Raw genomic sequence first — 23,919 nt, 5'->3', positions numbered from 1 at the left:
ATGCAAAGATCATAAAATACCCCAAAACATAAATAAATACATACATAAATAAATGATCATATCACAAAGCACATTCATTGATTGACATTACTGAATACCCCCCATGCACTTAATCCACATGGCACAGGTCACAATAAAAAGTTAATAAAAACAGAAAACCTGACGTTTTGTGAACGTTTTTTTAAGAGAGATTTCCAGATTTGTGAAGAGAAACGTCATTATGTAAATCAATGCCTCAGTCCCCACTGTGCTGCCCAGATGGGAGCCATTTTGCTCTGAAGTCATACTCAGGCGTATATACTGTAGCCCTACCTCATTGGGGTGGGGTTTCCCACCCCCGAATTTGAAGTCAGACAAAAATGTCTGCTGTGTGAATATGGTCAATTCTAGACAACTTGAGGCATATAGTAGCTACAGTACCTCTTCACGGCAATGTGTGCACACACTCTACCACTGTACCCGGCAGGACTATCCAACTAGCATAGGTGACATCAAAGCCACCCTTAATCGACACGCTTACGTTTACTGAGGTGTGGTGGTCTAAAATATCCCATCAGTCTTTGCTCTCACTGCGTGTCCGTCTGATGACGGAGGAGAAGAAGCTGCCTCCTTGTGGCGGGCCCATCAACATAGGAGCCTGGTTTTTGTGAACAATCTCAATCTATAAATGAAAAAAAGGATGAGGAGTTATCTTGGTGTAGCGCTATGCTATGCTTTGTATTGTATGCTGCTCTTGTGAGCTGTGATATGGAATACATTATAGCAAAAAATTCAATTCAACATACAGTACACAAAATGTTCTGGGTATATTGTATATACAGTAAGGGCCCTATCTTGCACCTTACCATTTTATCCTTTTAACTTTGTAGGCATTTATTACTATTTTGAAAAACATTTTAAAATAGTTCAAATAGTCGATCTACAAGCTCACAATGTGTCGATGTAGATCGGCTATTTTCACTATTTTAAAAATGTTTTTCAAAATACTTAAGTTTAGGCATAAGGGGTAAGACGGCACATAATGTATTTTCTTCTTCCTTTTTCTTAAGAACTATAAGTTCTTTTTAAGATTATAATTATAGATCAGTTCCATTGCATGCATATTTGACACAAACCATCCATGAACCATCAATGTATGCCTGTAGAATAGAAATAATATAAACCATAAATATAATATAAACAGAAAATGCTATTATCCATATTAAATTAAATTTTATCATATCATCTTCGGTAGACTTGACGTCATTATTGGTCTTATGTTTATCATGTCTTGCATAATAACACTAATACTAATACTGATACTAATACTAATACAAATAAAAATAATACAAAATAATAATAAACATTTTGGAGCCAGGGCTTAAACAAGGTTGGATAATTAACAGCAGATCTGAAATAATACCTGGAATCAATTCTGAGGACTAAATTAGCTTTGTTTTCAAAATGGACAGGAAGCCTTTTTATGTAAAAATCGCTAATTTTGTTCCGTTCAAGAACCCACTTAATATACGGTAATGTATATTAGGTGGGTTCTTGAACGGAACAAAATGTGCGTGTCTTACTCCACAACGAAGGTTTTATGTTTCCAAGTAAGTAATGTCCAAGTAATTAATGTGGAATCATACCTTCTGGCAATAAATATAATTGCATGATAACTATTCAGACATGGCCAAACAGACAGTGGTACATGCGAAACACAGTAAAATCAAAAGTGTCACATGAACATGTGACACTTATGCATGACACTTAACATGTCATAATAGGTGAACAAAAGTGGTCAAAAATAGCAGAGCTTGTATATTGGCTATTTTCAGTGAAGATTTTTGGTGTAGAGGGAAAAAAGGAGGGGGGCAAAGAAGTTTATAGCGTTTAAGTGGTTAAAACTCAAGATTTGACTGTGTTACTTCAAAGTACAAATGAGACTGATGGTGTCAAATATGCATGCATGCAATGGAACTGAACTGCATTTGCATAGTTGTTGTTATTAATAATTAGTTGGATGACATCCCATTTTAACTGTGATGCATTTAACAGGTTGACTGATTCAAATTCAGCAGCAACACATCAATAACTCGCCATGGAAATAATCTCAGCACAATTATGTATTGTCAGATCCTAACTTTGCATTGTGGCGTTCTGCCAAAAGAACAAGTGCACTTCCAGACTACTTATTTTGTCATGCACTAGATTCTTTCACAATCGCTGCATGATGCATTATGTAAATCTGTGCTGCACTTCATCTGCAGTGGGGTAAGAGTATTGGCATTGTAATTAAAGCCAAACACAACTTTAATCAGTGCAAACGGCGCTGTTTCATTTTGAAAAGTGAACAAAATTGAAACAGAGCAAACACTTGTGCACTTATCAAGGCAGCTGTTTTATACTAGGAAGAAACGCAAATTGAAAGCAAGCTTTGCATCCCTAAGTGTTTGTTATCTAATTACTGCATGGTGGTACAAGAAATGTCACTTGGAAAACAATGTGCTTTGATTTTGAAACAAGAAACAAGAAAATAGTATCTGTGGTGCTCCCAATTAGCTTAACTAGTGCTTGTAGGATACAACATAATCACAACTTCCATGGTTTGAATCTGTCTGGAGGTCTGTGTGTATCACAGGCGTTGACAATATAAAATGTCATTACCCTGCCTTTCTTTGTCTGCTGTACTTTCTAATGAAAGGAAAATGTCCTCAAATAGACTAGAACAGAAAAGACTACAAAGCAGCGCTCCTCAGAGTGCATATCTCCGTCACACTGGGTTGCCTAACCAGGTCTGTGTAAGTTGCGGGTAACAGCTAGCCTGACACTCAGCCTGAATTTTCATTTCGTTTCACTCCATTATTCAGTCTGAAAGCCCTCAATGCAGCCGATTGCTGAGATGGGGGCGTGGCCAAAGTTTTTTTTTTCAAAGACTCTTTGGCGATTGGTTCATACTGGATTATCCCGATCCCGATTCGTCGTACAGATTTTCAACCGAGGCTGAGACCTCCTATGAGAGCGTCACCAGACCAGAATCGCCTGAACATATTTTTTGAATGGGCGTGGCTAGCGATTCACGGGCTGGAGCCAGGCTAGGTAACAGCCATCAGTGAGCAAGATAGTTGGGGGGGATAGCATTTCTACAGCATTCAGTGCAACTTTACACATTTGTGGTGCCTATAGACAGGGAAGCACTTTTGGAGGAGGACTTCATAGAGGCCCCTCAACATGGAAGTTGCGTTCATGATAAAGGCAGTTTCTATAAGAAATATGCCCCGCCCACAGATTTTTTAAGCCAATTACAGCCAAACAGTATGGAATATCAAACCCCTGTTTGACGGTCACACGACTCTCGGCATAATCTGTGCCTAATTTGGTGGGGAAAAAACATGTTTTTGCAATAAACAGTGATATTTATTGCATTTGTGGTGCCCCCTATTGGTGTAAATTAAATTCATTTTGGCTCTGTGTTGTTGTCCCTCACTGTGGGCCTAAATTTGGGTAGACCAGTTGCTGCGTTCATGATTTTTGTAAAAACTTTGGAAGGCAATCATAGCCAATCAGAATGGAATATGGAAAATCTGAATGATGCATGTTTATCACGTGACTCCAGATATTATAATGTGTGCCGATTTGTGAGGTTCGGACAAAATCTGTAGCAGCAAAAATTGTGTTTTGAAGAAAATGTGAAACGGCGGAAGATCTAGTTAGGCAGAAATGGGCATGGCCTATATGGGAAGTTGCATCATCATGATACAAGTAATCCAGAAGAATATATATTTTTATTGAATGACATACGGTTCAAGAGTTATACACCAAAACGTAAGGTGGCCTTGTATAGCACCACCACAAGGCCAAATTTAAAAAGGAAGTTCTTCATTGGCCTATTGGGAGACAGAGTGTGCATGCAAAGTTTGACAAACATCATCTCCACCTCCCCGCCTTTCGGCCTGGTGTAAATAACATTTGACCAGAAGTGTGGACATCCTACAGTATAAAATATGGATACAAGCTGAATCCCAGACATCTGTAAGATTATTTTTTTGTGATTGTCAATTGTATGTGATCCTAACAATAATATTACAATTATTATTGCTACTTATCCAGCCAAACTTGGTTTAAGCTTTAAACTAAACTAAAATAACTTCCTGTAAACTTACAGTACAGGGACCCTGCATCCAGGGTTCTCCATCAATCTGCATAGGAAGGGACTTGCTGGTTCTGTCAACAACAAACAATAAGCAATAAGCATAGTAAACATTTGATTTGTATATCAGAACATTCTAATACATAAATGAAACTATAGCTGCTGCTACTATTATTGGTTGGGGCTGGGCAGTTGGAAGTGGAAGTATAAAAAGGGAGGAAATGGAAAAAGATGGAAAATAGCAAGAGGAGGAAAACAAATGGCAAATACAGGAGGGTGGTTCAGCAGAACTGTCTTGATCAAAATGAATCAAACCATCACTAATTCCACCCTATGTAGTTACTCTGGCATAGAGCTGGCCATACAGTAGGCCTATATGCAAAGTTTTGTTGATGTTATACTTATATGCTCTGTTGGCAGTGCATGTTACTGAGAACCTTGTGACTCATACAACCGTATGATGGTGTCCCCACTGAAAATAGCAGCTCTACAAGCTCACAACACATTGTGAGCTTGTAGATCTGCAATTGCTGGTGGGGGAAATCATCGTACATTCAAGTATAAATCAGGCTTCATGCTGACCTGATGGTTACGGAGGAGCACTGTGCCAGGCGGCGTCCAGCACTTTTCAGGCCTGTGTAGATCTGTCCCATCTCCATGGCTCCTTCTAGACCCACAACTTCCAGCAGCTGGTCTGATAGATCTACATCCACAGAAGAATAAACATTTTAAACTATTATACCAGAGAATGATTTAGCTTCAAAGGCTTCCACATACATTTACAAAAGTACGTTGCTTGTATTGAATGTGAGCTGTAATATAATAAGGTTGTTATGCACCATAGAGGGCTCTTCATTCTGATTTGGTGAGTATGGTGGTGAGAAAGAACTGTATTCTTTGTCTGCGAAGTTAAGGAGTAAGTTTGTGGGGGGAAAATAAATAAATTAGAGGATGCTCTAGAACTGCAGCCAAAATGACTAACTAATTAATAATCATTACTAAATCATGTTTCATCAATAGCAGCCATATCATGCTGTAGCAGCAATACTGATATAGAACCCTTGTTCATAACTAATCTCAAAACAGGCCATTTAAAATGTAAAAGCAAGAAAAGTAAAAGAAGTCAGGAAGGTGTGGAAGAAGGCGGGAAGTACAAGAAATAACTGGAAAGGGAGGAAGAAGCGGAAATATGAAGAGGAGGATGAGAGCCTTAGTTCACAGTTTGCCTTCCGCTCTTGAAACCCTGAATAACTGTTGAAAGGGGAAAAATAGGCAACAACAAGAAGGTACAAACAAAACACCTATTAATTAGATTGCGCTGGCAATGCAAAGTAATCTTGTGTAACTATAATTATTAATTTCTCTTCTGTTTTTGAAGATATGAGCATTGATTTTGCCCCTGCTGGAAGCTCAGTGTCTCGCTGGGCCCATCTGTTTCAGCCAGCCTGTTCTACCTCCCGTTCTCCGTCTACTCGCCCCTCCGCAAATTAAGGAGCTGCTGCCTCGCTGCTGGGAGCACACAGACTCTAATTGAAACTAAGACCCATTTTTAGGGACTTGGTGAGTGTGGCAGAGTTAGCTAGCTGTCACTGACGGTGTTAATCCGCCGTCGTGATGTACGTACATCTCAGCCCGTTGGTCAGTGTTTCCAGAGAGATCAGTGGTGGAAGATTTGCAGTTTTGCTTAAATAAAAGTAGCAATATCACAATATAAAAAAGTAAAAGTCCTGTATTCAAAACTAGACTTGAGTAAATGTGCAAAAGTATTGGTATCAAAATATATTTACAGTGCCAAAGTAAAAAATAGGCCACTGAAAATAGCCGATGCACAAGTATGTGAGCTTGTAGATCAGCAATTTTATAGCGAAATATGGCTTAATTGGTTAAGTCTTCTAATAATAATAATAATAATAATAATAATAAAAATCTAAATCTACTTAAAGTAACTTGTCAAATAATTGTAGAGGAGTTAAGAAGTACAATATTTGCCTCTGAGATGTATGGAGTAGAAGTTTAAAATGATCAAAATATGGAAATGATCAAGTAAAGTAAAAGTGCCTTGAAATTGTACTTGAGTAAAGCACTTGAGTAAATGTACTTTACTCAAGTGCTTTCCACCCCTGAGAGGAATGGACAACAGAGGTGGCGGCATTGTTTTCCTAAAGTGCTGTTGTTGCTGTTGACCTGTGTGTCCAGCTGTCACCATGGAGATGTACATGTGTCTGTCTCTGAGTTGACCTGTCAATGGACTGCTTTCCTGGGTCTGAGCGCAAAAGACAGAGAGAGAGAGAGAGAGGGTGTGTGTGTGTGTGTGTGTGTGTGTGTGTGTGTGTGTGTGTGTGCGTGTGTGCGCGTATGTGTGTGCGTGGTGTGTCTGCGTATCGTCGCTGTTGGGCGGAAACCTTGTATCTCCATATTTCTGTCAGTGTATATTTTTTTTATCATAAATGAATGCCCTATTCTATACTTTGTCGTATGACAGTGTAACGCAAAAGAAGCGAAAATAGCCGATTTCAAGCTCACAATGCGTTGCAGGTTGAAAGTGAACTGTCAGTGGGGTTTTATAAATATTTAATCAATGAAAAGTATTAACAAGAGCTTTTGACTAAATAATGACTACATAGGATAAGATATGCGGGGGGAATTCAGGCACCAGACAGTACAGCATGTTAATAATCTTAGTTTTGGACATACAAGCTTTCTGCGCCACAGCAACGAAATGCATGAGTGTGTACACAATATGTTGACCCCCTGACACTTGGCTTGGAAGCTGCTTTCCCAGCATGCCTTCTCACGTCAGTGTAAGCGGCTCACACAGACCCAAGCTGACATGTGTGACGGACAGTGTCACCACGGCCATAGGTAAACGGGTGGGGATTCCTAGTTGACTGAGGCCACATACTTTCTATATACCCAAGTGTGCTTATTGTGGTAAAGGCTATATATCTATACTGCTTGATAGAACAAGGTCAAGCAGAGATAATAGAACTATTCAGCTTCTCTGTATAGCAAATGCGTATTTGGCAAAGGTGCAATGTTATTGCTATCTGAATTTTGATAATTTTTTGGACTGCTTTTAAAGATGTTGACTATGTGAAAACAATCCTTTTATATTCTCAAAACTACATGGTTAGCTATCTGTCACTTCAAGTATCAAAAGGTGAGACAAGCAAACCCAGAATGAAAAAGGTTGCCATGTAAACAAACCCAGAACCCGTCCTGTTTTACTTATATCAAAATATAATCTAACAAAACTGGGGACACCAAAATGGCGACACTACCATGCAAAGGCATTAAAGTAGAATCACAGAAAAAGCAACTGTATTGTGAATGATCATATTATAATTTCAAATATCCAATATTGTCCACATAATGGTAGAGGAGTATCATGTCACATACCTGGCCAGCCTGGACACCACACTGACACAATGTGGAGTGACAGGGTGAAAGTGCAAGGTGAAAGACTTGCAGACAGAAACAAAAGAGTAAAGACAAAGAGGAGGAGGTACAGAAAGAGAGAGAGGGAGAGAGAGAGAGAGATAAAGAGAGAGAGAGAGAGAGAGAGAGAGAGAGAGAGAGAGAGGTGACAGAGACAGAAAGAGATGGAGGGATTGAGAGACAATCAAGAATCACAGATGCTGAGCGAGTGACCAGAGAGAGAGAAAGAGGGGGGTGACAATAGATGGTAAGAGTAGATGTGTGTGTGTGCGTGCGTGTGTCGAGGGGGGGGGGGTAATCTTCCACTGAAAGCATCATGAGGCATCAGTCCCTAGGATATACCCTCATCTGCCCCCCACCCCAACACACTGACACACACACACGCATTCACACACGCACAAACGCACCTCTGCTTCTCTCTCTCCCTCTTCTTCCTCGTCCCATTCCATTCTAAATAATTCAACCTGCAGCCATTCCCTTCCACCTGAGGGGCTTGTCTCCTGGCGTCACCAGTGGGACGATTTAACAGCTCCCGAAAGGTCAACCCCCCCACCCCCATACACATACACACACTCCCACCACTTTGATCTGATCTGTGCTGGGGGGGCCTGCAGCGGTGGTGAAGCTCATTGCCCCCCTGCCTGCTCTAATGCACTCTGGTGTTTACAATGGACCCTCCAACTCTCTGGTTGTCTGAACTGACAACTTATCTCACCTTCAGCACATCTTCAGCAAGGACGTGTTCAGCACCAGTGTTGGTCAGTAAGGCGTTATTAAGTAATATATTGCTTGTAATATTACTTAGTAAAAAGTAGTGTAACTTATTACAATTGCCAAAACAGTAATAAATATAACAGTTATTAATCCAAGTAACAATCACAATTTGCGTTTGACCGAAATGTCGGGTGGCATTTCTTCCTTGGCCTAGTGGGAATGTGCGCGCAAAGTTTCACAGCAATCGGACTCTGCAAAACTCTGCCTCCTGGTGGCGCTATAACACGCCAATGTGAGAGGCAGAGGTTCTGCTCAGGCCTCCAGGGAGTGTGCTTGCACAGTGTCACTCTGATCGGTCCAACATTGCAGCAGGTAGTGCTCTTCACGGATCCCCTAATTCCGAAAATACCCGACAGGACCCGAGACCCGTACGGGTCTGGTTTTGTGTTTTACCATAATCACTCGGACCAGGGTCGGTTCCGGTTCTATTCGGACCTTGGGTCCATTAGGGTTCGGGTCCGTCATTTGGGACCCGTGAAGAGCTCTAGCAGCAGGGGATTAGCTGTTCACAGACAGAGACGGATGGACGGATGGACAGGGGCGAAAAACGCCTTCGGCCTGGTGGAGACAAAAATAACAGATCTACAACAGAGGCAGATCAAAGGGTGATATCAATAGTCCTGTGTGTGACCTGTGAGTGAAAGTCAGTGATTCTCAACCACGCAGGATACTAACGTTTGGATGACACACAGGGGCTGATTTATTATCATTTATGAATGAACAGCTGTAAGGTAAATGGCTAATTATTTTGTACTGCAGGACAATGCAAGTATAAAGAGATACAATTCTAACGTATGCAAAACTTCAGGCCCACACAGATTTCTTTCAGGCCATAGGCACATTCTGTATCCGCCACTGATCTACAAGCTAGCAAAACATTCCGACGCAACACATCTGTAACTTATAGATCTGTTATTCTTTAGCACAGACCCTCAGGCGCTCAGGTGGTGCAGTGGAAAAAAGTCCCTGCCCACCACCACGGAGGTCACGGGTTCGAAATCCAAAAAAGAGTTAAACAGATAAGAGAGACAGTTGATTTTTGTTATTTTCATACATAGCCTATAGTAATGTGTGCAGTTATGCAGCTTGGCTAATTGGTGACTTCCAACTATTGTTCCAACACAGTGGATTCAGTTCTAAAAGGAGCTGGCTAAACAGATTGCATTGTTCATGCAATCTGTGGGGAGGGTAATTTGCACAACACTGCTTAGCACTCACACTCCATGCTTTTACATACATAGACGCCACGCCTAAACGCTGGCTCCACTTCTCTCTCACACACACACACTCCCATCAACAGTAAACATGTTTCTACTGTACGTTCGGAATGGAGAGACTGTTTTGCACTGATAGATTTTTCTACAGAAAATAATGAACTGAGTGTCCGTTGTGACGAGGCTTTGAATTGATCAACTATATCCCACCTGTCACCCACCTCTGTGCCAAGGCCTGTCTCTGATAGTAGCACACCTATGGAGAAACTCAAGGCAACAGACTCACAAGTGTGCTGTCACCCACATAAAGATGAACCTATTGAACATTGGCAATGCTTTGATCCGTTTTGAATTGTTTCGGGTGCAGTATGGCCACTCCCCCACCCCCACATTTACTCTTTCCGCATTTTTTTTTAAATGAATGAATGCCCAAAATAAGGATGCAAGATGGAACGTAAGATAGTCTGTCTGTGGATTTTATGAATATTCAACCAATGAAAAGTATTAACCAGAGCTTGTGACAAATAACTACATTGGCTCCATTGGAACACAGGTTCTTTTTTCCATTTCCTGAAAAGTAACGGTTTTGAGCACACACACGGTTGAACACGGTTTCCGCCTGACAACGACAATATGAGAAGGAACTTGCATGATCCAAATGGGGACATTCATCAGTGCTTGACTTGTATTGACTGAAATTAAAGAACAGTGGGAGAATCCACTCCACCCTTGAGCATAGCATTTGAACCCCTAACCACTAAAACCCCAATCAATAATGTCTTGGTAACAAAAACATAACAAAAATGTTTCCACTGCACATTAATAAATACATTGAATAATTAAAAATATTGTTTCACAGATTACTGAAGCCACTGGATGCAGTCTACCACAGTGCTTTGCGTTTTATAACTGGTGATGATTATCTCACCCATCACTGTATTTTATATGATAAAGTGGGTTGGCCATCTCTCGCAGTTCATAGAGCAACATTGTATGTTATTTATTTATAAGGCCTTGTGTGGTAAACTTCCTTTATACCTAACCTCGCTCTTGGAACCAAAGGTTACTGGTCACTCAACACGTTCACAAACACACATTAGATATACCAGTCCACGTAAGAGCAGTGAACATGGAAAAACTGCATTCATGTATTATGCTCCGCACAAATGGAACAAACTTCAGGACTCTCTGAAACTGGTGCGATTGGTCTCAATAGAGACATTCAGGGTGCTTCTTGAGGACACACTACATGGACACACCATGGATAACACACTACAGTGACTGTACCTGTTTCATGTAACACTGTTTATTTGCATCTGATTTTAAAACTCTGTGTTGTTATCCATGTCCTCACTGTATTGTCTGATTCACCGCCTTTTGCGATTATTTTAATGTGGTTTTATGCTTCTGCTTTTCTTTTTTGCTTTATTGTCAAAGTTGTGACATTGTAATGTGATTCAAATGTTTGTTATCAGGGCGTCCTTGAAAAAGAGACCTTGCTCTCAATGGGTTTCCCTGAATAAATAAAGGAAAAAGAAAAAGAAAATAAAAAATTACTTGTTTTATGGAATTTAGATCTTTCTTTGTATTCATAAACCAAAATAACCATTTGTTTACACTGATTCCATGAACCAGCACCTAAGAAACACACTCTCTGTGTCTCAAAACACATTACATTGTTCGATTGTTATTGTATAGTATTTGTACTATTTCTACCACTATTCCTATTGTTATTTTGTTGCTATTTTATGTTATTACTATTATTGTTGTTTCAATATCGAGGAGCAGTAACCCTTTTTACTCTCTTATACATGTACAATTATACAGTATGTAGCAAATCTTGCAAATAATGCAATTTTGGGTCATGGGTGGGATGGCCGACTTGGAAGGACCACTTCATCCACTCCCAAGACGGCAAAAAGGTATCGGCTTGGGAGCAGACCAAGTACAGAGCCAATTATTACATACATTATTTTACACAACACTGATGGCAGTGCTGTCAAACAAGTCAAAGGAGCTATCTATGAAATATATGAAAAAATCTGCAACACAATTTCATACAATATACTGTGTGTAGTGGGGGTTCCTTCTTAATCTCTCTCTCAGCAAAGGGGTCCTTGTTCTGAAAAACACTGAGGAGCCCTGGTCTATTGTGTGTACATAGCGTCATTCCACTAGTGATCACAGCAGATGATTCATACTGGCTCCTTCATTCACATATCCCCATTGACGGGTTTGCTTTTTGACATAAATGGATTGTGGGGAGTGCCTACTGCCCAGTGAGGTGGCAGCTCCAATCATACAGAGTACCCTCCCTCAGTCTGCTCCTATTAACTACACCTGCCCATGGCTGCCTACACTTACTATTACCACTGAAGTGACAGTATCAAACAGTGACATCTCTGTACCCCTCTGTCCTAAACAAAATGCTCTGGCCATGATTCTTCTTGTCGTTTGGTAAAATATTCATGAGTTGGGGAAAACTTTGGCTGAAAGTTTGTCTTTGATCTGTCTAATTTGCTTATCTACTTTATATCTTTTACTGTATAATTGTATATGTGATAACTTGATACTACTGCAAATAAATGCACACATTTTAGCAACTAATGACCTATGATTTTCAATTATTGTCTTTTTTGTATCTACAATGTAGACTTATAAATGTATGCTTGTGTATGCCATGTGTGTATACAGTATAGAATAGTATGTGAACAGATCTCACTTGCAAACAAGAGTTTTCAAATAGCTAAAATAGCCGATCTACAAGCTCACAACCTGTTGCAATGCTTATAGATCTGCTATTTTAGTCATTTTTTGAAAAGAATTGAGGAGATTTTTTGGAAAACATTGCCCAAAATAGGGATGCCAGGGATAAAGTGATTAAAGAGCAGCATTTTTACGTGATAAAACATTAACTTTATTCTTTTTTGTTCCATGAATGATTGTGTCATTCGGGGAATGCTCCCTTTGTGCAAGTTCATATAATATCATATCATATCATATCATATCCACTCTATAATCAGTGCCAGATTATAAAAAGCATCTTTTGGCCTATGCTCACTTTTTTTTGGCTTACGTCTTCCATCTGGTGTCTGTTGTTCATGCAGTTGACTGCCTTTTGTTCAGCAGTAGCTTTGCTTTGGTATGACACGTTGGGCATATTGTCATCACCTTTTTTCATTCCTGAGGTGGTGGTGAGTAGGGTGACGGGTCATGACATTTTCTTTTATATATTATTGGGGGATTCATTGATAGTCGAGTCCAGTGAAGAGAGACATGAAACAGAGAGAGAGAATCGGGGAGTGACATGTAGTAAAGGTCCGTCGGGTTTGGGAATCGAACCCAGGACTCGCTGTCAGGCATCAGAGCCTTAACCGCCTTAACCACTCGGCTATCGGCGCCCAAAAATTAATAATCTTTTAATGTAGCATGGTGAGCCCTGGTAATTCCTGTACTCCCATACAGTATGTAGGTTCACCTGCTGCTGTTGTGGATCTGCTGTTTTTGCTATTTAAAAATGTGCTAAAAAACTAATAATTGAAAGTGAAAGTGGTTAAGAGTTTCTGTGGGTAATCACTAAATAAGAACTACATTGGATCCATTGGAGCACATTTTCTGAAAAGTAACAGTTTTGGATATACAGTAGGCTACAAGGTTTACACAACAGTGAAGATAAATAAAAAAGTACCTTGCACAGCGAAGGCCAGTTCTTTGGGGTCCAACAGCGTCCTCCGGTCCTGGCCCTTTTTAGCAGCTTTTCGATGACCCCTCCTCTTCTTGCTCTCACCCCAAAGGTTGGAGCCGCCATGCATGCTGGGAATGTTGAGAATGGCGATGCCTTCCAAGGAGATGCTACTGAGGTCCAGAGTGACACCATCACACTTCAGAGAGGATGACAAGTGGAGGAAGATGAAGAAAGAAAAGAAAGGGGGAAAAACATGGCCGATCATGCAGTTTTCAGTCAAACCCAGAGATAATTTTTTTCTTTCTTTTTCAATGAAAGGCAACAGTTGTAATATGCTTGGAAGGGCATTACAATTTCAAAACATTTATCTTCTTATTTTAAGTCAGATGCTAGAAACGTTTATGAAAGAAACTGACAAGACATTTATAGCATACAGGGTTTCCCTTCTTCTTCTCCTAGTATGAAGGTCTTTTGCTAGCGAGAGCCCAGGGAAATATAACACAACAGTAGGTTACCAGTAGTCCTATTGGACATACGTGTAGATGATGTATAGGTTAAGGAATGTTAAATAGCTTATCTGAGGTTTAATCACATTTAGTATCAACCTGACAATATGACTAATAACGTATTAGATGCTATCAAAAAGAATAAACCACATAAAAGAGAACCAAAGTGACCATATTTAGTTAACAATGGTTTAAAATGTCTCAAACATGTGACCATCGATACATTTAAAATCTTAGATATGTCAAAATAGGCTTTAGATATTCTATTGGTTAGATATTAGACGTTATAGTAGGTGTTTAGGTTGTTAGTTAAAAATCAGGTATGGTATTTTAGGAGGAGATCTCTGATGGTTAAATCAAAGAATAGGACCCGCACACTGTCAGAAACGTGCAAAACATTTAGCTCTTTATTCGACGTTTCGGTCGTTAGACCTTCATGAGGACAGACAATGAAGGTTGTCCTGATGAAGGTCTAACGACCGAAACGTTGAATAAAGAGCAACATTTTTTTGCAAGTTTCTGACAGTGTGCGGGTCCTATTCTTTGATTTAACCATCCAAGATCTCATCCTAAATTGTGCATTTTTTACTTACGCACCTGTCGTCAACCTTTGAGGTGTGCATCGGCCTCCTTCACAATGGGTATGGTATTTAAATGTTTTATTTGTAAGCAGTTGTATATTGGATGCTGTATTTTCAGCTCTTGTCATGTTGTTGGACTACGGATGGAGATTATAGCTTCTAGCTGAATCCCACAGGTTTACATGAGATCATGTTCAATTGATTAAATGCTTGTACATGTATGGAATGTTAATTAACGTGCACTGTTCCATAAAATAAATAAATAAGTAAAGTAAAGAGGCCCGTGTTCTCCTCACACCGGTCCTAGCAGGGTCTGTTTGGAGCTATCGCGAGTTGTGCTGTGAACTCTACAGTGGTGTAGATCTGTATTCATCACCATACCTGCTCCCCTCTAGTAAGTACTCATCCACCACTAATTAATAAAGACCTCTGCACTGTGTGGATAGCTCTGAGGAGGGGGAGATGGATCGGATAGGCATGTCTTCATTATCACTCAATATCACACACAGCAGGGTCGTGTAGGGATAATTACCTGTGTGGGGGGTTGGGGTTGGGAGATCACCACCCATTCAAATGTCAGCACTTTCACGGAGTGGAGTTGGTACAAATGGAGGCTATTTGTTGATCGCAGGGGGGTGGCTGGGATTTGTTTCTCAGGGTGGACTCTACATTATAGCGATTCCAACGTGGGGTTTTAAATGCCTGAGTATTTAGAAAGTGATCTCCTATAAAAGTGTTAATGCCACTTAATTATGGTTTAATCAAAATAATCAGAATCAAGGTTCGTACACACCGGGAGCGTTTATTTCGCGTGATTAATTTGCATTCATTTAAACTGCTGTTTATGTCATGAGTACATCCACACAGAACGCGACTATAACACAGCGAAAAACGTGAAGCAATTATTTTTCAAAATGAGGTTGATTTTTCACAGCAAATAAAATCATCCACCCATGTATGAATGAGGCATCACCAAATTAATAGTTTGATGTGTAACATTGGCCGACGCATTTTCTTGTTTATTCTCGTCGCCCCCTGGTGTGTAAGAATATTTATAAGGATATATTATATCCATATTATATTAAATGAAATCCCTGACTCATTTTAATGAATGAAATGTTATTTTAACCAATCTGTGGCGTAGAGTATGTTAATACACTATATTGTAACTAGTACATCTGCAGGGATGGGAGATGGTCCCCCTACTTGTTATTGTCTATATTGACAATGACAATAAAGTCATTTGACGCATTGCAGTTTGGACATCATTGAAATGACCTCTCCATTGGGAGATGGAGACAACAGACATAACACTTACAGATTGTAAGCTTTAAGAAAACACATGGAACTTTTGAAAGTTCAAGATTCAAGATGTCAAGATTCAAAATGTTTGTTACATCTTACATATGAGTACACAAGAGTAAGTCTTTAGTTTTGGATCCTCAACACTATAGCAGCAATAATAACAATAAAGAAATAATGAAAAGTTATGTAAATGCTTTCTATGTTTTCTTAGTGCTTGTAAAATATCTCAAAATAAATCGAAAGTATGTTGTTTGGTTTACCTCAACCTCCAGAAAGTCATGGAGCTTCTTACATGTGGCCGAGAAGGTCTCTGAAGTGCCAAACTCGAAGTACCACAGTTTATTCTTTGTTCTGAAAAATAAGACAACAGGAACTGAAAATGGACCAGGACAAAACAAATCACTTTTTCTCCCCACAAGAATTCAAAGCTTGCACAGCTATAGCATTTCACTATTTCTCTATATGTTTCTCCCTTATACAGGAGGTACAGTACTCTCAACTCAAAAACAAACAAAACCAAAAAGGTGCCCTCCCCTCAGTAGAGTGGAAATCCAACCATTAATCTGTTGGATCTGTAAACTGTTGCATGTGATACCAATGTTTTGGGGGTGTGCGCATGTATGAAAAGGCACAGGGCAATAGGGGGAAAGGACACAGTATACAGTAATAAACATAATTACGGCGCAACCAGAGTAGACAGGCTACTGTATATGAAGACAAATCTTTGGACACTAGACAGTGATCACATTGAAATGTTATGTGGCAAGTTGTCATCACCAGGACAAACATGACATTACAATGCTGTAGCATACATTGCAATAGGCTTGCTAATTTCTTGGGTTAATTATGTTCGTATCACCAGTCAATCAAAGGTTGTGATTTGCAATGTGTCTGGGGTGTTCTGCCCCACAGTCGCTTTGTGAGTCCCTGCATGAGTAAGTAAGCGCTGCAGTATCACTGACATTATGGCTACACAAGTTGACAGTCAATTGTACATGAAACTGAACAGTAATGGCATGTAGGATGTATGTATGTACACAACAACAGTACATCTGAAGGGTGGCAGACCGCTGTATTCGGCTATATTAGTTTTGGTGCATGCATTGGCGAATGCTGGCAAACGCTGACTTAAGGCAGCTCAAACGTTGACTCTTGTGCCTTGGGGTTTTGTGAGTATGGTGTCACGTTGATGAATATTTTGGTGTTAATGTAACCTTGACTTGTGCCGTGGTATAGATCCCATAAGTGGACAGGCGCCCAATTGGCTAGTTCCGGTCCATAGTCTGGTGGGACACCTGGAAGGATGATTGGGCTTGACATTGCAGGACAAGTAAATATGAAGAGAGATTTCCCACAGTGTGTTCACTGTCAAGCCCAACGTCAAACCCATCCTTCCAGGCTATTGTATACATGTCTGATGTCATAAAAATATTCTGTAATTCAGATCCGTGGCCTTATTGCAACATGGACACAACATACGACGCCGATCAGCCTGGTAGTTTGCGAGATTATCAATGCACAGACACAGACACACACAGGGCTGAATGCAATATCTCTGCCTGTTGCCTGCTGGAGTTAATAAAAAAGAAATAACTCTCTGAAAAGGTGTAGTTTGATTCATGCTAGTTTGTCAACAGAATGGATTGTTTGAAACATACAAGAAATGTGTTCCTCCATGTTTCTCAGTCTATAATCAGGCTAACCAAGTAGTCATTAATCTCCAAAGAATGTATAATATGGTTCATTAATCACATATCAAAGAATAAAGGCAAGCCCAAAGCCGATTAAGAAGCAGAATGTATGGGGTAGTCCATGGGTACTCGTGCCTGCTATTATAGCCTGGTGAGGGGCATAAGAGGGTAATCTACCTGCCCTTTCAATTAACTGGAGGACTTGTGTGCTGCCCCCCTGGCTTCCTACAGCAAATGTTCCCATAGCTAAGGCTGATGACCAATGACCTTACTAGGGTGAGTTGCCATCTGTCCCTATTATGTACTTTATATTATTCTTTAATGACTAATATGAAGGCACTGTATTCAAAGCATGTATAGTGTACTGTAAGTTCAATTGTAAAAACTGCAAGAGTGTAATGATGTTAAAGCTATTATATCATATATATATATTATATTAATAGAAAAATATAATTGCAAACATTTGGAGGAATAACATTTTTGTCCAAACATCGTCTTATTCCCTACAGTGGAAACAAATAATAGAAATGTCTCTGAATGGAGGGAAGCCACAACTGGGCTGAATTCACTCTCTATTCACAGTCCACTTTATGGAATCCCCAAAAACGACAAATTTGATTCAGAAGAAGAAGAAGAAGAAGAAGAAGAAGAAGAAGAAGAAGAAGAAGAAGAAGAAGAAGAAGAAGAAGAAGAAGAAGAAGAAGAAGAAGAAGAAGAAGAAGAAGAAGAAGAAGAAGAAGAAGAAGAAGAAGAGATATGGGGGAAATCGTTTTTTAGAATGAATATACACCTGTTACTGAATGCTCTACTATTAACCAAAGACATTTACAAAGAATTGCATTGAATTGAATTGAATTGAATCACACTCTGTGGGAAATCTCTCTTCATATTTACTTGTCCTGCAACGTCAAGCCCAATCAATCACTGGATTGTTAATCTCTCAAGAACAGATTCCGACCTGCGGTGGAATCTGTCGGAGCGGTTCGTCCTAACCAGTGCGCATTGGATACAAGTGGGCGTGCCTTCAGATCAGGAAGTGGGCCGCGCTTTACCCAATCAAATGTAGTGGGCGGGATTCACGTGTCCATCCACCATGATCCACCCTCCCCCCCTCGAAACTAGCCGAAACTAATTTAACAATAGCGTCCTCGGAGCGGACAAAACCACGGAAAGATATTCACATTTTAAATTACTCTTTCATCATAGAAACAAGTGGGCTTATAACCAAAACCATCCATGTTCTCTGGGAGAAGTGGTGTTAGTGTTCCGTGTAGAAATATTGTTAGTGGGAATGAAAACATGGTCGCACCAACCGGAAGTGATGCGCTATAGGCAGACATGAAACCGGTGTTTCCCTGCGCTCTAGTCTAACATTATACTCCTGCCAGACTCCACAGAATATCAGAAAAGCAGAGGTCGCTGTTTTTCATTTTCTGTGGGGTCTGGCTACGCGAGACTACTGGATTGTCAATGATGAGATTTTTCTGCAAATCTATGACTTACTGTAACTAAACATCTCTACATAATACATTCCATGTAATTGATACAGTTACATTTCTGAAAACTATGCATGTTGTCTGTAAACAACAGGAATTGTGGTAAATACTTGCATTCACAGCTTTTCGATATTACAAATGGAAACAACAACTATTTATCTTTGGGCTTCAACAGGAGAGAAAAAAAAAACCTACAACAGTGCTGACACGCAGAACTGAATCCGATAAAAAATGGCCTTCTCTTAGCTGGAATCAAAGTGCTACAAGAGGGACGTATTAGTATAAGCAGAGTAACAATCACTGAATTATTGATTTCCTCATTAGGACTTTTGTCAGGACCATTTAGCCACTTTATAAATGAGCTTTCATTAGGTACTTGCGGGGTAGCCCAACTCCATGTTGATTTACAATGTGCAACATGGTCAATATGAGGGGGCTGGGGTAGAGTAAGAAGGCAAAGACAGGAGGAATACACTACAGGGCCATGCTGAGAGGCCCTGCACAACAACCCATCCATATTGTGCTTGTCGGGTGGAAACCATACAGTATGTGCAAAAGCGTTACTTTTGAAGGAAATGGGGGGAAAAAACCTGTGTTCCAATGGATCCAGTGTAGTTATTTTGTCACAAGCACTTGTTAATACTTTTCATTGTTAAATATTTATAAAACCCACATGCACACTTAAGCATTTTCCCTTTCCCTTTCAAATCTGTTCAAAAATAGCGAAAATAGCAGATCTACAAGCTCACAACATGCTGCGATGCGACGTGTTAGTACATCGGCTATTTTCGCTACTTTTGCGTGACACTCATATGAAGAAGTAGGGCATTAATTAAAAAATGCAGTTGTAATATGGAGATACTGCTTTCTGCCCGACAGCAACAATATACAACAACACATCCCTGTATCTCCTCTAACATGACTCCTGACAGCTGCTGCAGCCCTATGTAGCTGTGAGTTTAGCTAGCAACATGTCAAGGGCAACCCAGCCTACACCTAAGCAATACTGACTGCAGGCAGAACACAAACACAGATCGGGGACATCATTTGCAAACAAACAAATGAAGGTCTACTTCAAAAAGCCAATTCAAAGCCTGTGGCCATAATAATGTATGGTGTGACTGAGGTCAAATGCTGTCGACTTTTGCTTTTTCACGTATGATTCCTGTTGTATGGAACTGTAACTTCCATACAGTTTATATTATTAGTTTACTGTTAGCATGCTGTAAAATCCTAAGTGTTCATTTAACTCTGACAGTGCACAAGCCCTGTACTGTAAGTGTAAATGGGTTGACACTTAGGTAAAGCTGGCATTGATTTGATATCACCCCTGTCTATCTGTCTGTCCGAGTCTGTCAGTGCCAAATTTCAAGGAAGTACACATATTTTGTATATTTGTTTAAATGTTTAACGTAAATTTTATAATGGAAGACAACGGTGGTCGGATATCGATGCGTTGTGAGCTTGTAGATCTGCTATTTTCTGCACACGCAGTGAAAAGTGGCTCATGTGGTTAAACAAAACCTAAATATTGTCTCTTTAGGAAAGCTCTTGAACAACGTAATTGTGCATTTCTATTGCATGGTTTCGTTTTCTATTAAGAAACATCCTGAATGGACAGCAGTTACTTGTACATTACAACCAAACACAGAGCACAGCAGTCTTGAAGCCCAATCCATATGTAAGTAAGACTTGCCATAGATAGGAACAGAGCAGATGCACCATCTGACTGTCCTGTCGATTCCCTCTACTTAACCTAACAAGAGCACCATGGCAACAAATCACCTCCTTATGTCCCTGTTCATTAGGTAATTAGGAGCATCCCATTGGCTGAATCGGATTCTCATTCGTTATCTGCCAACTGATGCTAAACACTGGACTTGTCTGACAGACACATTGTAAGGAGAATCTCCAACATTGGCCACTGGCTGGTCAACATCACACAGGATTAATGGCGATCCAATTGGAGACCATGACAATCCACATAAGTTGGTACTTTTAAGGTAGATCGTCAGGATCTTTCTTTACGATAACCACAATAAAAGTGAATGTAAAGCACCAATTTTCATTACACTGTTGGCTGATTTTCTTGCTTTTACATCCGTGCTAGACATGTTGTAAACTCTTCTTTTATATATACCTGTAAGTCATTTTATTTTTTTTGTGTTTGGAAAAGTGCACTACCATTGAAGGCTGGGAGCATGTGGACAGAGAAACAACATGTTCTCAGCTCCCCAGACACAAAACCTCAGTTGTGATTTTGCCCATGACTATATCCATGCAAAACATATTGCAAATAATAACTTAGTGGGTGCATATGACACCAGCTGTAGTATACAGTTGGTACAGCTGACACGAGAAAAAACAACAGCACTTGCTGGGATTTTGATGGCCAATGAGGCAGTTTAAAGAAAAGAAAGTCAACCAGAATCAGTGTTGCCAGATGTAACATCAATGATTTAAAAAAATGTCCAAATGTACGATAATTTCGCCATATCACAAAAAAAGTGCATGAATTTACTAAATTCCCTCGCTGCTGATTCGGGATCCGATTTGGCTTTTCAAAATAAGTCAGGAAATCAGTAAATCTGACCCTAGATCTGTACTTGGAGGCATTAAAAACACCGGTTGCGTCTTTCCCGTCCAGTTTTTTTTAACAATAAATACGCAATTTTTGGTGAAATTACATATTTACACGTGTGATTTATCTTTTTTGTCTGTGTACGATAGTTTTCTTTCAAATACGATTATTTTAAGCCTCTGGTAAGATAATTCAACATTTCCCATCTGGCAACACTGACCAGAATATTATGCCCCTGTTTTCACCTCATCAGTCAATACACACACTTTTAAAAACTCCTGTCTGGTCATCATATTAAAGGGTGTCACAGGAGAATAAGCATCACTGTAGCATAGTTGTCCTGAAGCCACAGCACCTTAAAATGCTCTTTCCACTGCCCATGCTTAGTGCCAAGCACAGGGCCATTGATTTTCCTCCTCTGACACTTAATCTAACCCACAATGATCTATGACCTTATTTTCACACTAATTTCTCCTTGATCAGAGGTGATAAATATTGCATTGACATAACCAACTCTTTGTGCATTGCATCAATGTGCTGTTTTGTTTAACACGATACCGCCTCGAGAGGAGTAGGACTTTGACGGGCGACTTGAGAAATGGCCTGCGTTGCACTGTCTCATCTTACTGCAAGAGATAGAGTAAGTAGCCTGCAAAACATGCAGGCTTGTTTCAGCTTCCAATTATCCCTATACGCATATGTGTCTTGTAAAATACAGTAATATTTACTGTAATAAAATAAGCATCATCTTATCATTTAATTATATGGTGGACTCACAGAAGCAAAAAAGACCACCCCTCAATCAAAATCAAATCTTGTTTTTTTTTCTACAGTAAAATGTATGAAGTGTGTTTTTTCCTGTCACAGTGCATGAGCATGGATGCTGGTGTGTAGGTGTGAGGAGAGAACGTTGGCGGCAGCTGGTAACTCTGCAGGGGCTGAGAGAGAAGGGGGGGGTCTCTACGGAGCCTGGGGCCCCCACTAGGGCTATGGGGGACACTGCGGGTGGTGGGTGGTGGGGACTAGATATGTGGTAGGTCTCTGTGGAGAGTGGTCTTTTACAGGAGACAGTGCTGCAGCACTAGGAAATAGAGGACATAGAAAAGGAGCAGGTGTGACATCAGTCAGAGGACTTTGTTCATTCTAGGGAAGGGTTCTGCTACAGTAAGTGCTGAGGTTTTCCACTGCTGCTATGTTTATAGACACCATTAGACGCGTTCATGCCAACAGGCTGCCCACTGTAACCGCACGATTCTACAGACTTTCACAGAGCACTTCCACTGAAGCCAGTGTGGGTTAGTTAGATGTTTTACTCACATGCATCTTCATATTGTAGATATTACGAGAACACATTAACAAACCTATTATTTCACCATTCACATTCGTTTTTTTATATGGCTGATCCGAGGATTTTAACAGCAACCTTCCAATCGTATACCGTTCACCACCATCACTGTTATTCTTCACCATAATTCTGGGAATGCCAAGAATAATTGAAGGAAATGCAGAAGGCCTCCTAGAACATCTTTGGTACACAAATACAACTAGATAACGTTATCCATTTAGGATATTGATACGGATAGCAGCAAGTAAAAAGGCCAAGAAGTGCTTTATGGCTGCCGGTCCAACCATAAAGAACTGGACAGATGTGAAGATGGCAATTTAAATCAGATAAAATATATCATACATTTGAGAAACTGATACTGAATTGAAGGGGGGGGGGGGGGATTATGTATTTATTCTCTCTGTCTCTATTGATTGAATCTCTATTCAAGCTCATGTAAATGAATTATGTTGCGCTCTCCCAGGATGTTCATTTCCTGCTTATTGCGAGGTGTTTGGGAACTGAAAAAAAGGAAAAGGCATGTGATCAGATCTGATGGTACTATTGATGATATATCTTGTACGAGTACGTGGTACTGGTACATGCTTGCTGAACTGTACTGTACTTTAAACTTTTGCATACTGACATATATTATGTACTTGATAATGGATGTAAAACAATGCCTTTCTAAATAAACAAAGATGAAAAAAAAAAGAGTCCAGATCTCTCTCTCTGTGTGTGTGTGTGTGTGTGTGTGTGTGTGTGTGTGTGTGTGTGTGTGTGTGTGTGTGTGCGCGCGCGCGCGCGTGCATGCTTGCGTGTGTATTTGTGAATGTTCATTGTTACTGCATATTCATACGGCGTGTGAATGAGTGTTAGGTGTGTGTCTGTTAAGTATGGGTTCCTGCTGATCTGGGGACAGGGCCACAGGTGAGATCTTTCTAAATGACACACAAGTGGTCATTAATTATAAATGACACCCCGGTCAGACAAACGATTTCATCCTACCTGGATCCACAGGGTGTGTGCATGTATGTGCTTGTGTGCGTGCGTTCGTGAAATCTCATCTGTGGCCCTGTCCCCTTCTCTACGGGAACCCAACACGCACACACACACACACACACACACACACACACACACACACACACACACACACACACACACACACACACACACACACACACACACACACACACAC

General features: G+C 40.2%; 1 protein-coding gene across 2 annotated transcripts in view; it reads right to left on the bottom strand.

Annotated features, from left to right (window-relative positions):
* Positions 1–553: 553 nt before the first annotated feature.
* Positions 554–23,919, bottom strand: part of dgkb (diacylglycerol kinase, beta) — a gene marked incomplete at both ends in the record, with an annotated part of 72,780 nt that continues 49,414 nt past the window's right edge. For both annotated transcript variants that reach the window (XM_084052860.1, XM_084052861.1), the window contains 5 exons: positions 554–661; positions 4,140–4,200; positions 4,709–4,829; positions 13,241–13,433; positions 15,890–15,980. In XM_084052860.1, coding sequence (XP_083908986.1) covers positions 554–661; positions 4,140–4,200; positions 4,709–4,829; positions 13,241–13,433; positions 15,890–15,980 — 574 coding nt within the window. The remainder of the gene's footprint in view (positions 662–4,139; positions 4,201–4,708; positions 4,830–13,240; positions 13,434–15,889; positions 15,981–23,919) is intronic.

This window comes from Gymnoscopelus microlampas (genome assembly GCF_963454915.1).
Source record: "Gymnoscopelus microlampas genome assembly, chromosome: 3".
NCBI classification, from domain to species: Eukaryota; Metazoa; Chordata; class Actinopteri; order Myctophiformes; family Myctophidae; genus Gymnoscopelus; species Gymnoscopelus microlampas.
This window is presented reverse-complemented; position numbering and strand designations above follow the sequence as displayed.